Below are 17,435 nucleotides of genomic sequence, written 5' to 3' on the forward strand. Positions count from 1 at the left end.
TTGCTGCTTTTACTGCCTCAGCTTCAACTTGCAGCCTTGGTTCTGACTTCAGGCCCCACCACAAACCCACTAAACAGCTACATGCCTGTGGCTCCAGTGCACTAGTTTTTAGCTGCAAGTGTGAGTATAAGGTAGCAAGCTTGCTTCCTGAACCAAATATATGTGGTTTTTGGGAAGAAGGGGGGAATGGGGACATGCAGGGAAGAGTTCTGAGATAATTTCTGTGTTACAGCCCTTTATCAAACATACACTGGGCAAATATGTTTTCTGAAGACATGAATTAGATTTAATTATCAAACGAAGTAAGAGGACAATATGTCAGAAAAAACTCACCTGCATTCCTGAAAGTTTGAACAACAACAGGTAGTATGAGGACAGGAAATTTTGATCCTTCCTTTTAGCCTTTAATGCACATGTTGAATTGTTAGGTGAATCAGAACCCCCCCCCCCCCCAAAAAAAAACCCACCAAAAAAAACCCCAAAAACCCAGAAAGACCAAAACCCAAGTGATGATCAGTTTGTATTCTGCCTTTGTAATTTCCAATGATTTTCCTGTCCATCAATCTCTTTAAACTATGGTGTTATTCAAGAATGTGAGGAAATAACTACAAGGGTTATTGCTCAAACAAGTTACTACCATATCCCTCATGCGGTGAATTCCATCAAAATTTGACTGTCAACACTCTGGAAGATGTTGCTCACCTGAAACTGCTACCTTCTTGTGAATGCTTTCTTGTGTGTGCACCATTTTGGTTTCAAAACTGATCTGTGGAAGTAATAGGAAAACAGTTTTTAATTCAGTTTTGTCTTTCATTGGCCATCAAAAAAGTCAGCAGTATCTGTAGTATCAAGTTAATGCTACCAATGAGCTCCTTACTAATTCTATAAACACTAGATTTTCAGTATCTCTTGCTAAATCAAATATTTTATACTTAAAACAAATTTAAGTCTAGAGGTGCAACAATATGTTCTATTAAACATTATTGTTGAGCTGCTGCTTTGACGTTGAAGGCTAAAACAGATCAACCAACACTTGTTCCACAGGCATACCAGTGACTGCAGCTCTCTTCATAGAGAGCAACAGGTACAACATTCCCAGGATTTTTCCTGGGCCAGTGAGAAAGCTCAGAGAAAGAAGAGAAAACAATTCTTATCTCTGTTTGCTGCTTCTGTTGTTTGGCACATGTAGAATGTGTTATGGAGATTGTTTACCAAAGAGAGATTTTTTTAATTGGACACTGATGATGGTTGTTTGGATTGATTGACCAGTTAGGTCAAAGCTGTGTCTGTAAGGGGTGATGGGTTTTTCTTTAGTTTAGTACAGAGTAGTATAGTTTTAGGATAGTATAATATAGTTCAGTATAGTTTAATAAAGCAATTGTTCAGCCTTCTCAATCATGGATTTCTTGTTCTGGGGTTTGCCTGCTACTACATATACCCTGTGCTGTAACACAGAATTGGGCTTGAATGTCACAGTCTTTCCCAGCTGGGCTGTTGTCTCTGCAGAGTCCCATTGCTTTTAAAGTCAAGAGCAACAGCAGGTACAATCCTGCTTAGTGGGTTTAAAGGTATCAGATCTGGTGGTGGTAAATGAGGCCAGTTCTTTCCCCATCAGGCATCACAACAGGATTTATCTATAATGGATTACCTATTTGACTACTTTTTTATTTTTAACAAAAAGTCCACCCACACTTTAAGGATATTTAAATTGAATAAATTCTCTTTAATAGGAAAAAGACAAAAAAGCTTGATTGGGTGCATTATTCAACATAGATATTGTTAGTTATGCTGGCCAGTTTGTCAGCAGAAACATCCAAAACCAAGGTTTTTTTGTCTACTTGGTGTAGTAGTGCATGGATTTGAATTTGCCATAATAAGTGGATGTAGGTAAAGTGTACAGGTAAGAATTATGCTTCCCAAAGACATATAAAATAGTCCACCAATAAGGTAATGTCATTTATGTGGTGATGATTCGGGCTGTCCCATTTTCTTGCAATTTTAATTATTGCAACTTACGATTTTGCGGTTTGACTTTCTTGGGTGAAACCTGAAGGAAGAGGGGAAGTCTAAATTTTTCTTGGGCATTGGAAACCATTGAAGACCAGGGAAATAAATTGATGAAGTGATTGCTACTGTTCTGAGTAAAAGCCACCTTGTCACTCGCATGGACCAGTAAATTCAATGCCTGTGTTGCAACGACACAATCTGCGATCCTCACTTCAACATGTTGCTATTGCAGCTTTTTCAGCTCTTTCTGGCTCACTCTGCCAGGACACCACTTATTGTGGGGAAAGGTAACATCCAGCTGCAGAGCATTGAGACAGCAGTTTTTTAATATCTCTTCCATCTAGAGCTCTGAAAATATGTCTGACTAACAAGCAGGTTACTAGATAAGTACTGACCAACTACATCTGCCATGAATTCATAAAAGCAGCAGATCTTGTGTACAGTTTGCCCATGGCATATGCCTATACACAGTTACTCTTTACTAGAACAGTTCTGCTTAGAAAACATTTAGAATAAAATGTCAGCAGTAGCATATTTCAGTCAGTGAGGGGTTGTTTTGGTTTTTGAACAGGAAAGTCTGACATGTTAGGTTAGTTAATGTACTGGGGAAGTGCATGTACAATGGGATTTCGCAAAATTTTGAATGACGCCAGCAGAGCCAAGTCAGAATAAAACTGTCTCTAGCATACTGTTAACAGTGCCAAAAACAGATCAAGGTTTCTTCTTCTTCTTCTTACTTGCCTTGGTCAGATGCATTTGTGGAAAAATAACTGGCTTATATTTCATGTGTTTTTTGGCATAGACCTTGATACAGAATTAATCAACTGATGCACACTGGATTGCTGCAGGCTCTATGTGATTTTACACAATTAAAGTGAATGCTTTAGGTAAGTCAAATTAAATACACTTCAAATAACTCGGTGTAGAATGTGTCTTACTTATTTGACAATAACATTGTGCGGAAAATTATCTTATAGAAGTAATAGAAATAATTTATTATCTTTCTTACACTTCCTTTTTCTTACAGTACCCAGTATTTTCAAGTTTCTCCTACATTTTACCTGTACATCACACTTAGAGATCTGTGGATCTGTGTTACTGTGGATGGAACTTCCGTGATAAAATCAGTTCAATTAATATGAACAGCAACAGAGGTTGAATTTTGCAGGGTCTTCCTGGTAGCACTGTCAGTAGAAAAGAGCTGAGCAATGCAGGCTGTTGGCTATTTCAAGACTTGGTGTGTGATCCCTCTAGGGACAATGTCTCTCTACACATTGTTTTCCCATGTATGTGTCAGAGAAAAGCCTATTTAGCCTCAGCAAGGCACTTGCTAGAAAATGAAGCCTCGAGTCAATTAGCAAACCAATTAGGAGTATTCTGTAGACATTGAATAGCACTCTTAGGGAGTGATTTGATTGTATTGAAATTGATGATTATGATGAAGATGACAAGGTTGAGTGTCTATGGTAAGATGGGGGAAGATCAGCAGGGCATATGTCATGGTGGGAGTCTGTTACAGACCACCCAACCAGGATGAACAGGCAGATGAGGCGTTCTTCAAGTGGCTGCCAGAAGTCTCGTGTTGCCCTTTATGTGTGCATGACTTCAGCTTGCTAAATGTCTGCTAGAAACAGAACACAGCAGAGACAAAGCAGATCAGGGGGTTTTTGGACTGTGTGGAAGGAACTTCTTGAGACAGCTGGTGAAAGAGCCTACCAGAGGAGATGCCCTGCTAGACCTGTGTTTTTGGTGTATGTGCTCGTTTTGGCAGGGATAGAGTTAACTTTCTTCATAATGGCTGCTATGGGGCTGTGTTTTGGATTTGTGCTGAACACAGGGTTGATAATACAGAGATGTTTTTGTTACTGCTGAGCAGGGCTTGCACAGAGCCAAGGCCTTTTCTGCTTTTGGAACAGCCACACTGGGGAGGGCACTGGGGGTGCTCAGGAGGTCAGGAGGAGATGCAGCCAGGACAGGTGACCCAAACTGACCAAAGGGATATTCCAGATCATGTGGCATCATGCTTAGAATGTAAGTGGTTCTGCTTGGATTGTGTGCATGGCTTTTGCCTTCCCCATTAAACTGTCTTTATCTCAGCCCACAAGTTTCCTGGCATTTATCCTTCTGATTCTCTCCCTGATCCCACTGGTGCGGGAGTGAGAAAGTGGCTGCCTGGGGCTTGGCAGCTGGCTGGGCTTAAACCATGACAATGAGCAAAGAAGAACTAGTGGTTGATGCTGTGGTTGGTGGCTGTCTTGGGCAGAGAGACCATGAAATATTAGTGTTTTTAGTACTGGGTGGAGTAAGGAGGGGCACCAGCAGAACTTCCACCTTGGACTTCCCTCTAGTAGACTTTGGCCTGTTTAGGACATTGATTGACAGAGTCTCCTTAGAGTCAGTCCTGAAGGACAAAGGAGTCCAGGAAGGCTGGATGTGCTTTAAAAAGGAATTGTTAAATATTCAGGATCAGGCTGTCCCCTTGTCTAGAAATACAAGTCATCGGGAAAAAAAGACTGGTTAAAGAGAACTTGCGGGAAAAAAAAAGAGAACCTATCATCTCTGGAAGGGGGGTCACATAACTTGGGAGGGATGTTGCAAGATCATGTAGGGAGAAGATAGAGGGGCCAAAGTCCTACTAGAACTTGATTTGGCCTCAGCAGTTAAAGACAGCAAAAAAGGGTTGTTTAAATATGGTGATAGCAACAGGAGGGTCACAGTGTCTTCATCATTTGTGGAATGCAGAGGGCAGTATAGTGAGTGACAGGGCATGAGGAAAAGGCAGAGGTATTCAATGCCTTCTTTGCCTTGGTTTTAATATCATTCCCACTTGTCCTTGGGACACCCAGCTTGAGAAATTACCAGAGCTGGAAATTGGTGATGGGCAGATGAGTGGAGCCTCCATAATGCAGGAGGAAATGGTTAGTGACCTGCTGTGCCAGCCAATTAGACACAAGTCTATGAGCACCAGTGAGATCCTCCCAGAGTAATGAGGAAACTGGTAAAACTACTTGCCAAACCACTCTCAATCATCTACCAACAGTCCTGGTTACTGTAGAAGTTCCAGAAGAATGGAAATCAGCAAATGTAGTGCCCATCTGCAAGAACAGTTGGAAGGATGATCCTGGGAACTACAGGGCTGCAATTACCTCAGTTCTGGGCAAGGCTATGGAAGAGATGCAAGAAGCCCATTGCATGGCACATGCCTGGCAACCAGTGGATCAAGCCCAGCAAACATGGATTTACAAAAGGCAGGTCCTGCTTTGATCAACCTGATCTCCTTCAGTGATATAGCAACCTGCTTAGTGGATGAGAGAAAGGCTGTGGGTGTTGCCTATCTGAACTTGAGTAAATGCATTGACCCCATCTCCCACAGGATCCTCCTAGAAGAACCACTTGTGGCTGGGATGAGTGGACTCTTTGATGGGTAAAACACTCCCAGGATGGCCGGGCCCAGAGAGCGGTGGTGAATGGAACTAAATCAAGTTGGTGGCCAGTCACCAATGGTGCTCCCCAGGGCACTTTTTGTCATGTTTAACATCTTTATCAATTATCTGGCTGCTGCAACTGAGTGCGCCCTCAGTTTGCAGGTGACAGCAAGCTGGGTAGGAGTGCTGATCTGCTGGGGGGCAGGAAGGCTCCATGGAGGGATCTGGGCAGACTGGATCATGGGCCAAGGCCAGTGGTGTGAGGTTCAGCAAAGCCCAGTACCAGGTCCTGCCCTTGGGTCACAGCAGCCCCAGGCAGTGCCACAGGCTGGGGCAGAGTGGCTGCAAAGCTGCCCACAGGGAAAGGAGCTGGGGGTGCTGGTGACAGCAGCTGAACATGAGCCAGCAGTGCCCAGGTGGCCAAGAAGGGCAATGGCATCCTGGCCTGTGCCAGCAACAGTGTGGCCAGCAGGAGCAGGGCAGGGATTGCCCCCCTGTACTCAGAGCTGGTGAGGTGACACCTCAAATCCTGTGTTCAGTTCTGGGCTCACTTTAAAAAGGACGCTAAATTCCTATAACGTGTCCAAAAAAATGACAATTAGAACATTTCACAGAGAAACACTTGTGAGAGCTGGGTTTATTTAGTCTTGAGGTGGCTCAGGGTAGACCTCATTGCTCTCTGCAACTGCCTGAAGGGAGGCTGCAGTGAGGTAAGGGTTGATCTCTTCTGCTGTGCTTGCAGTGAGAAGACAAGAGGAAATGACCTTAAGCTGAGACAGGGGAGATTCAGGTAGAAATTTTTTTTCACTGTTAGGGTGGTCAGAGATTGGAACAGTTTGCCCACAGAGGTGGTAGAGTGACTGTCCCTGGAGGTCCTCAAGAGGCATCTGGGTCTGGTGATGTGGTTTGGTGGTTTATGGGTGACAAGGGTAGTGCATGGACGGGTGATTTATGGGTGACAAGCGCACAGTTGGGCTGGGTGATCTTGAAGGTCTTTTCCAGCCTTGACAATTTCCCGACTCTTTAGTTGCAGCTGGTTCACTGGTGTAGTTGCAGTCTTGTAAGGTACAATGCAATGCAGGCACCAATACTGTACTATACTAAGCTTTGGTCTTCATTTGAAATTAAAGAATAGGCAATGAGTGGACCATCATTTATGGCCAAACATCCTGAGAAAAGTAAGCTTTAGGGTGCAACTCTTCTACCTTTACTACAGTTCTGTGTGAAATACCTGTTTTAATCTTGGTATCCAATAGCTATTTGATATGTTCAATTATCTATTACTTGGTGGGTCCTCCCCATTAAAATAAAATTCAGCATTTATTTTTATGAAATATAATATGAAATATATATGGTGCCTGCAACACATACTTGAGGCCCATAAAATATATGAACTGGTAGGATTAGGCTTTCAACTAAGTTTTGTGTAATTGTCAAAACATCTAACACATTACCATTTTGCAGAATATTTACAGCAAAAATTGCAAAAGTAGCTTCTGCTGGTACCAAACTGACACCACTAATTCCTGGAGGCCAGAGTTTGCAGGCCTTTCACTGTTAGTTGTTAACTACATAAATCTGTAATGGCAAATTACTGTTAACATTGAAATGAGCACATTACAGTCTCTTTTTACTGGGAATATGACAGCATGTCAGTTGAACCAACTTCCTAGGTGATCCTGCCTTGGCAGGGTGCGCTAGATTAGATGATCTTCAGAGGTTCCTTCCAACCCTAGCAATTCTGTGATTGATTCAAAATACTTGGGGTTTTTGCCATCTGAGACACACTTGTAACTTAGTTCTGTTGTTGTTAAATTAAAAAAAAAAAGGGGTCTTATTTCAAAGGTGTAAGTGCAGTAATTTTTCTCTCAAAATCAACAGTACAGCAGTCCAAAACAGCTATACAAGAACTGAAGCCATTCAGGTATGTTTGTAACAAGAAAACAAATTTATTGATTTTAAAAGACAAGACACAATTTTGTTTTGAAAAACACAAGAAAGCTAGCCTGAGTTCAAGTCTGAAATATTCAGAAAAATCCTACTGTCTTTAGTATGTTCCAGTCATTTTTTTATACAACACACTAAAAGTTAATATATATTTTTATAATTATAAAAGGTCCCCAGTTATTGTACAGTACACAATACAAATTGCCAACAAACTATTATTTAGCTCCTGCCAGTTTTGAGAGGACATTATATACTAAAAGATTTAGCATTTGTCACAAAAATCACATCAGGAAATACGTATTTACAAAATCAAATACATTATACAAAAAAAACCATCACGTTATTCTGTAAAGATGTCTTCTTTAAATAATTAAAAAGTATATTCAACTGTAGCCCAAAAACTGGAAAAGAACATTACATTATCTCACACATACAATCTACAAAAAGTTGCTTACCTCATTTACATAATATATTCAGTCAACTGGAAAATAAGAATTTGAATATGTCCTAGTGTTATGATGTTTCTGTGCTGTGGGACTGGATAATGTAATCTGCCACTTACTAAGTGAAATTTAAATGATGGCACTTAAAAAAAATACAGTAGAAAATAAATGCAATAAGGGAAGTTTCCTAGAAGGTAAGAAAGCCCTGAGTGATGATAAAATTACTGATTGGTAGCTCTAGAATTAACCTAATTAAAGTTTACCACCTCAGGCACAATTTTCCAAGTTTTGAAAGGCACTCGAAGTTTCTTTAACAGCCTCATTGGTTATTAACTGTAAATCCAAATTTTCAGTGGGTATGAGTGGAAATGGGCAACTTGCTTTGGTACAAAAGTGTTATTTTCCCAACATATTTTAAGTTGCTTAACTGGGTTACTTTAAGATGGGTATTTAATGTTTAAATACAAGGCAGTCACTTTAATATTGTATGGAAGGAAACTTTACTTGGGGAACCCATTAAATATTCTTTGTGTAAAAAGCTTTTGCTGGTATCAGTGAGTCAAAACGAATTGAACTGAGTTCCTGTTAAAACCCAATCCATTCAACGTTGCTCCTCTGAAGTCTAAATTCCTCCTAAAAAGACATTTATTATTTCAGAATAAAATTAATCTAGAACTGAAAATTCCTGTAAGATGTTTGCACCATAACCAAGAAAGTGCTTAAGAACATACAAAGAACATCTTCCTGAATTAGTGTTAAGTGAGGCTCATTTGATGCCCATAGGCTTTTTCTGGGCCTTGTTTTCTACAGTGAATTTCAGCCTTAATGAGCAATCTCCAAGAACAATTCTTACCAAATATTTAACTACTCAGGGCTTCCAATCCCAAAATGCCAATTTTTTTTTTTCAACAGGAAAAGGAGAAGAAAATCAGAATAAAACAAGAGTTAAAATGATAGTTTTCAAACTAAGGCATATTTTACTTCAAACAAACACTAGGCAGTCACTTTGTAAGTGGCTTTTACTATTTCTTAGTTAAACTGGTAAATTAAACTCAGGTCTACTGGCACATAAAATCACTAGCAGCAATGATCAAGGCATGCAAACTCAGAAGCATTTACAGTAAATTATGAATAAAAAAAGTTGTTAAATTAAAACCCTTTGAGTATTGCATTTATGTTAATTAATTATGCATTAATTTGCATTAACTGACTAAAAATGTTTACAACTTACTTGCACTATACTACTGACGTAATTCCCTTAAATAACTTTAAATGATACCCTTTTTCTCTGCCTTCAGCTAGACTTAAATAAGTATAGCTGCTTTAGTGTTTGCTGATTGATATTGCAAGGAACCAGTAGAAAATGTACTGTATTCTCACTTAGTAAGGTGGCATCAGTATCTCTAAGTTAAAAGAACCTTTACTTGCTGCTACACTTGTTCCCTTGTTCCTGTAAGCAGTAATTTTAAGAACAAAGGGGCTTTTAAAATTATTTGCTCGTGCAATTTCGGGTTGCTTTTAAAATTCTGACATTCAATAAGGGCCATCCAAACTGTACCCTTGCATGTGAAATTTAATAAAATACCTTCATCTTCTAGCTAGTCATTATTGCAGTGACTGAGTTTTAAAAGGAATATTAACATAATTGTGCACTTTTTGTTCCTGTTTCTCACAAACACTGCCAAAAATTTCAATGCAAACACATCAAATATTCTGCAAAATTTATTATTACTAAACCTTCTTTTAATCCTAAAGATTTCTCTTTTACAGTACCGGAGTATTCCAATACTAATCTATCTCAAGAGATTTTCAAAATAGCTGAATATATTTTCTAAACCTTTATCTTCTAAAGGAATCTTAAAGTAGACAACTTCCTATCTGTAGAATCATGTTTGATTTTCTTTGTATATATATATATGCAGTTATGAAAACCAGGGAGCTGAAGTACTGTATTATATTACACAGTACATATAAATGGCAATGAATATTCTGCCTACATCTACTGAGGCCCCTATTAATAAAAAAACATCCCCATATTGTATGCAAGTATTTACTTTAGACATAAGTAAAAAAAGATTTACAACACTATAAGCTATTTCAAAGTATATGCTCAGTGAACTAGTTAAATTATCTAAAAATCTTTGTTCCCATCATGTTACTTACAATGCTCAAAGGGTTAATGCAAGGCATTATATCAAATTAATTTCCTAGTACTAGAACTAAGCACTGTGTGTTTATGCTTCTATTCCAGTTTTTATTGTCAGTGTTAAATCACCAAACTAATTAGCAGAGATACTAGAATTCCATGTATCAATTTGCTTTAAACTGTATACAAAGAGTATGTCCTGTTAGTGTGACAAGGGCCCAATTTTCAGAAATTCATCTTGCTCTCTCAGATTTATATTTTAAACTCTGAAATTATTGTTGTATACTTATATTACTAATAAATCTGGGGTTTTTGTCTGCACATTTATGGCTCTTAGGGGTTGTTTTTGTTTTGTAAAAGCATTCTGAATTAAATTGGATTGCAGTGCATCTCTAACATGGACTTTTTCTAAACAGTGCAGATGTGAGTTGGTGAGAATGATAAAGACATCTCATCATTTCTCCTAGGGAAACCAAGATAAAACAAAAAGTGTTTCTGATATTTAAAAAAACCTTGCTTTAAATCAAATTTATATATAGACCTATGTATTCCTGAATGACAGAACTTCATTTTTCTATTTTTTTTGAACTAAAGGCAGCAATGCCTTTAAAATCATAATTTTATCGGCAAATAATTTAACATCTATTTTCCAAATTTTTGTGGAACTTTTAAAAAAATGAAGGTGCTTTGAGCATACTACAGTACAAGCAAAAAAAAAAAAAAACTGGAAAAAAAAAAGTTTTAAAACTGATTTACCACAAGAAGGATGAAATGTAACAAAACACTTTAACATATATAAAACTTTTGAAAATTGGGCCCTGTGCTTTGAAAAGGTAGTTCAACAAGACCTCTTCCCCCACACTGTTCACTGTGCTATTTTGTGCTAATGGGGGAAATGCCTCTAAAATAATTATTCTGGACTCCATTTTAAGATTAGATAAAACACATAAATCATGTCAACTCTCATAATGTCTACCCTGTGGACACACGCTACACCTCTCCATAGCATTGACAACAGACTTCAGAGCTGGTGTGGCAATGCAGCCGCACACTACACATTACAGAATACACACTGAGGTATTCGTATCTCTCTACTTCAACAAGTACTAAAACCCAGCTATTAAACAGCAAGAGTGTGCAAAATGTTTTATCTAAGCATTTGATTGAAATTTCAGTAAGAACAAAACAAAAGACCCCCAAATCTGTAAGTTTACAGCACGGTAAGATAGTTGCTCTAAAAAATCCTGGTAAAATCTTTATGATTTAAGAGTAATAATACAGACTCCAGTCAGTTTTCTGAACCTGTGAAAGTTCCAATTTGTTTTGATAATTCATTGTTTTTAGAAGCTATGAAATACATTCCATTTTTTGTATTCAGATTTTTGTTCAGTTTTGTTTTTCACTTTATGACATTTAACAACTGAGTGGAGTGGAAAGCTAAACAATGAAAGATACTCAAGTCCCAACATATATAGCAATCTAGATTTACCTTTTACAATTGTACTCTTTTCTCAGCAACAACAAATTCAACATTAAACCAAGAAAGTATAAGAAAACACAAACACAAAAATTAAAACAACTACTACAGTATTAAAAAAAAGCTGAAAATGAAAAAAAAAGTTGAATTATTTCACTTTATTTTACTTGTAAACATCTTATAATGCACAATGAAGGGGAGTAAATATTTATCACAGCTTAGTTTTAGCATTTTTGGTGACGGGTACAGATGTGCTGATTTCTAAGGAAAAATCAGGACACACTGAGCAATATATGTGACAACAAAATCTATAATGAGATTCAGTGCATTTATGAGTTTAGAAATAATGAATATAAATGTCACTTTTACTTTTTACTGAGGCAAAAGCCATCTACTGACATTAGTAGGAATTATGCCTACACAGAATGAGCTGGATGGGTTCACAATTCTGCAAAGGAATTAAAATTTTTTTTTGTGCACCAGTAATGTTAGGACATTTTAGTTTATGTGCAGCTGTATTTGGAGCATATGTAAACTCTAGCAACAAACTTGTTTGCTATAAATACAGTTCCATTTTACATGCTCTTCTCCCATTTGGTATATATGACTTTAAAGTCATTTCCAGACACACTAGATAAGCCAGAATAAAAGAATCCTATTTTTTTTACACAGTCTTTCCTGTAAAGTTGATCTTTTTGTGTTCTCATTCACTTTTTGGAATTTTTTTTCTTATTTAACTCCACTACTTTAGTGTAGTAAACTCATGTGTCTGCATAATGAAATATTTGTGAAGAAAAACTTGAGTTCTTTAATGTCAATTAATATGGTCTCTATAAACTGATATTATTTAACCATTAAAATGTAATATCTGGCTAATACACCACAAAATATAGAAATTGAAAACATGCACTGCATTATGTACCTGCTCATTTATTTCTTTTTAGTTTTTAAAATTAAAAGTAGGCAAGGGTTTAGAAAATATATAATCATGCTTGGGACTATGGTCAATCTATTTTGACATTTGAAGTTGGTATTAAAGCTAGTTTTGCTTTCCAAATTCCCAAGCAAATTTTATTTCTATTAAAGTGAAATCCAGCTAGAAACGAGAAAAAATAGGTCTATTGTCATTCTAAGAGGGATATTAAAATTATTTAATAATAAAAAAATCCTTTTATTCTTTTGAAGGCCGTGTAACCTGTCCTTACATCTTAGGGAATTTGAAAATGACAGGCACACCTTGTTGAATTAATTTAAGAGTTAAGAATAACAAAAAGTACTAAGTCTTAGCTTCAGTTCTGTTTAAGGCACCATGTAATAGCCGAGGTACAATGATCCCTGATGTACATTCTTAAATGGCAATGGTCCATCTAGCCACCTATTCAAATTCTACACAATTGGGAATAGGTACAAGTGAGGTGTGCCAGTTACACTGCCTTGTCTAATTTTTGTAAAAATTTAAATCCACTTTATCAACAAGGAAATGTTTTTGAAAGGAAAATGATGCAGGTTGCTACATTCCTTGCATTCTATAAATCATCTTTTCTAAGAGCAGCAGATTGAACCACTAGTAGGAAAAGACCTGGAATAGAAGAAAGTCATCCAAATGGAATGTTTTCCTGTATGTCCAGTTCAGCATAAGTAGCACATACACTTAAAATTAACAATAATCAAGTCACTTCTTTTTTAGCTTCAGTTTCTAACAACTACAGTGCCACTGAACAATCAAAAGCAATCTGTTCAGTGGCCTCACATATAGAATCAGTAGTCTTCAAAACAGAGGAACTGGTATGCAAATAATATCTGAAACTGTTGATTTTAAAAGAAGCTTGCATTGTTTAGATCATGTTCAGATAATTAGGTATATTTATGCCATACAGATTACCACATTCTGATATAATTCTGTCTTTTAAACAGCTTCTTCCTCACAGGAAGAAATGAGGAGATCTTCTCAACCCTCCAGCATTATTACAAAAAATCCCCCTGAATACTCACAATTTTATCAAAATAGTGTCTTCTCGTAGTACGATGAAAAGCACCTTTTATAACAAATTTGATACATCTGCTGTCAAATAAGTATGCCTCCAGTGTAAATCAAAGAAAACAGTTCTTTTGATATTTCACAGAAGTGCATCTAATTAAAAACCTATCTATATGAAATCAGCATAATAACTAATAATTAACATTAAAATATTTTTTAAACTATGAAAAAAATTAAATTATTATAAGAGGACAAAACATTAACATTAAACTTTGCAAAAATCTTCCTTGCATTTGATACAAAGAAACCTCTTCATATTGAGTGGCCAAAGTAAAATGATTTCGTTTACAAAAATTTGTTTCTAAACAGACCTGGCAAAATACGTACACCCATTCCATTTAACAACTCCAACAAAATAATGATCAGAACATTACATTTGACAACAGTCAACCTTCAGACTTATTCTCTTTTTTTTTTTTTTTTTCTTTTTCATATTAAACCTAAACAGCTAATGCAATGGGGTGTGTGTCAGAGGCCAGGGGAAGTTTCACATTAGACTGCAGTATATGTATTTCCAGTAGCACTGCATTGTCTGATAGTCTGAGTAGTTGCAACAATGTGCTCATTATGAATTGGGTTCAGGAGGTTCTGCTGTACTCCACTCTCAAGCACTGGCTGCATGCAGCCCACCTGGAATGCCTGGTTTAGCTCAGTTTTCTCCCTCTTAGCTTGTGGCTCTCCACTTTCATCCAGCTCTTCATCTATTTCACTTTCAACTTCGCTGCCCTCATCTGCACAAACAAACCAGCATGTAACTACCACAAAGCGAGAAGTTTCTAATACAAGGCTCTTTATTTTGTAAGTAACAGTTGAAATACAGGGGAGCAATCTGATAAAGCATAAACTGAAAATTAAAATTTTAATGGAAAAGAAGTCAACTGTTTCTCAAATAGATAAACAGATTCAGGTTTCATAACTTCAGCTACACACTTTTGATGTGGAAAAAAGCCTGCAATCTCAAAAAAGGTCTAACAAACAATGTTAACTTCATATTGGAAAATATCTAATTTCCTAAACATGATGAACAAGAGTTGTTACTTTCAGGTACAGATAGGGAAATTGAGGTCAGGAGAGTTGTGGTCACTTGACCCCAAATTTTGACAAACATTCTTATATTCACTAGTTGAGTTCTGAGGTCAAATCACACCAAATCACTCAAGTAGTCAGTATAAGAATGCATGTCAAAATAGGGCAGGAAGAGAATTTAAGGAACTAATTTCTCCCTGACTACTTGCATACAATTCTGCTTCTTGACTTAGCAAAATATTCACTACAGTTAAATATCCATAAGCATACTCTTGTCTTTCTTTCCACAGCTGTTACCCTGCTGCATCCTATTAGATATAACAAAATTTGCATAAAAATTGGAGTATTTCTCTGTGACAATAGTAAAGATCTTCAAAATATTCTTACTAACTTCAAAATATTATTACTAACAAACCTACGATATTCCAGTCATTATTACATGTAGTACATTGCAAAGCTATAGACATAGCTATTGTATTATCCGTACAGCATACACATATACCTTATAGGATGATACTTTATAGGATGATAGCTCTAAATTCTCTTTGACTGCTTTTTTAAAACATAAGGATTTATTTTGCTCAGAGACATATAAGATCTAAACAGAATTATACCCTGGAGATACTAAAATGCTTACCTTTATCCATATTTCCAGGGGACACAGCATTTAAATCACCAAACTGCAAAATAAACAATTTAAAAATGGACACAGTCTTAAGCAAATGTGGACTTAGAATATCTATGATGTAGGAAATCTGTGCTCCACTGGTTTGACGCATTCATTCAAATGCATGATCTTAGCTGCAGCGATATCCATAGCAGAACTCATTCCATTTCAGTCTTGTGCTTATTAAGACAATTATCCGTAAGTAAACCCTCAAAAATTAGAATGGTAATGGAGAGCTACAACCTTTTTTAAAGATTACCTTCTCAGGGCCTTTGTTGTTTGAAGTGAGCTATTTCTGTGTCTTATAAAGCCATAAATTATAATGGATATTCATTCTGAATTGTTAATATTATAACAAAAAACTCTCTTTAAAATTTCCCAGGCACCATTTTAATTGTGCTTGAGCAAAAATAAAGTATGTCACAGTGTTGTTTATCTACCTGGAAGGCAGATGGAAGGCACTGCTGAGAAAGGGTTTATAACCTGTTTACTGATTTACATCGAAATCCAGAGTTTTTAAAAGAAGCTGCATTTAAGTTAGAAACCTTCACTTCCCTTCCTCCGTTTCTCTTGCGTGAAATTTGGAAGAGTAAAATGCCACCAGTGGATATCAAATGAAAAGCACATTGTTTAGATAGATACATTTCTAGCCATAGATGATACCAGTCTTTTCCAGAAGAATTTTGCCAATACCTGTGTCCAAGGGTGGAAGAAGAGGAAGGGAGAAGTATGAGAATGCTTTTCTCAGCTGCAACCCGTTTATACTGTTTTACAATGCTTGTTGGACTGTAATCTTCCTCATTTTATTTCAGCCATTGAATACACAGAAACATAAGAAGACATGCATTTCATGTATTACTTCTATCCTGCCCCTCACCTCCAAAAATTTTGCAATACTTACTCCCTCATAGCATTTCCATATTCAGTCTCGTAAACTTTTTAGAGGCCCTATGCTACATTTATGTCTTTATCATATAAAGCCTGCTGAGACAAAAAGAATGTAGTAACTGCATACTTGTGTAGCACTTTCTGCAAATATAAGGCAAGAAACGTAAGAGCATCTATACTGATGGTGGGTCTTTCTACTAAGCAGAAAAATTACTTAATTTTTCTAAAACATGTCATGACACATGATATAAAATAATTTGACAAAGCAATCTGAGACACTTTCCAACTTCTCCTGAAAGTATATTATCTCTTTATAATATTTAATAAGCCTATCAATATATCTTGTGAGGAGAATGACAACTCAACTAGCAAAATTACCTGCAATTTATAGGTAACACAGAACATGATAGAGTGACTCGCAAGTGTAAAAATGTAACAAATCCCTCCTATTAAGGATTTAGCATATTTTCAAATAGATCCATTTTACAGCACCTTTGAAGCATTATTCTTTGGGGACAGTTCATGCTTTTCTTACTGTCTCACTCAAAATAAAAGGTCAGATGAACTACTGAAAAGAAGAGGGATAAGAGAAACTTTGCCTTGCAAATGCCATAGCTGAGTATAAAAAAATAGTTGTGTTTGGAGACTCTAGATCTTCTTTTACAAGCCAATAAATAGTCTTTTGAAACAACTGTATGAAAATCAAATGTGTAACAAACCTCTATGTATGCCTGCACTGGTATGTGAACAGGCCTGTACAAGCCAAAATTCTGCATGTAAACCGGCCTTCTTATGTCAAAAAGGGTATACATTTTGTGTGGGAATCATGTGTGTAAATGCATGTAAACAGATCCACAGAAGTAACATTTTCCTATTACTATGCTCTTTTTTATTTTCACATAAAATATTCAGGTCTCAAAAAGTGGAAAATGGTTGCAGGTTGATCAACATTTTTCAAGCTATGCAAATGAATCTGTGTGCAGATTCGTAAAAGAGTAAGTTCATTTAGAAATAACTGATTTTAACAATTCAATGTTATTTTAATACTCTGACAATGAACCAGTGAAACAATTTTATTTGTAACTCAGTCTATTGTAATACTGCAGAACACCTGACCATTCTACATACACACTTAAAAATGTGCAAAAACACTTTCTCCAATTCATCACTGTATCTATCAATCTAGTCTCTTACATATTATCTTACCTCTCCCATAACTGCAATAGGTGTCTCTCCTGTTGCCTGAGCAACACGATGTTCTACTAAGTAAAACATGTATTCATCGTAAAGCAAGCGGATCAGATGAAAAGAGCCAAAGCTAGCAGCACTGCGCAAGGTTAAATCCCGAATCACCATTGAGCTATTTGAAAA

At 36.8% G+C, this 17,435-nt stretch overlaps 1 protein-coding gene across 4 annotated transcripts in view; it reads right to left on the reverse strand.

The window, feature by feature from the left end:
* Positions 1 to 7,421: 7,421 nt before the first annotated feature.
* RFX3 (regulatory factor X3) overlaps positions 7,422 to 17,435 on the reverse strand; it is a 106,987-nt gene continuing 96,973 nt past the window's right edge. For 3 of the 4 annotated variants that reach the window (XM_084225464.1, XM_084225465.1, XM_084225466.1), the window contains 3 exons: positions 17,271 to 17,424; positions 15,147 to 15,189; positions 7,422 to 14,214 (listed from right to left, as the gene is read on the reverse strand). In XM_084225464.1, the coding sequence (XP_084081590.1) occupies positions 13,976 to 14,214; positions 15,147 to 15,189; positions 17,271 to 17,424 (436 nt within the window). In that variant the 3' untranslated portion in view covers positions 7,422 to 13,975. The remainder of the gene's footprint in view (positions 14,215 to 15,146; positions 15,190 to 17,270; positions 17,425 to 17,435) is intronic. The other variant, XM_084225467.1, reaches the window with a different exon arrangement.

The sequence above is a fragment of the Fringilla coelebs genome (assembly GCF_963513975.1).
Source record: "Fringilla coelebs genome assembly, chromosome: Z".
Taxonomy (NCBI): Eukaryota; Metazoa; Chordata; class Aves; order Passeriformes; family Fringillidae; genus Fringilla; species Fringilla coelebs.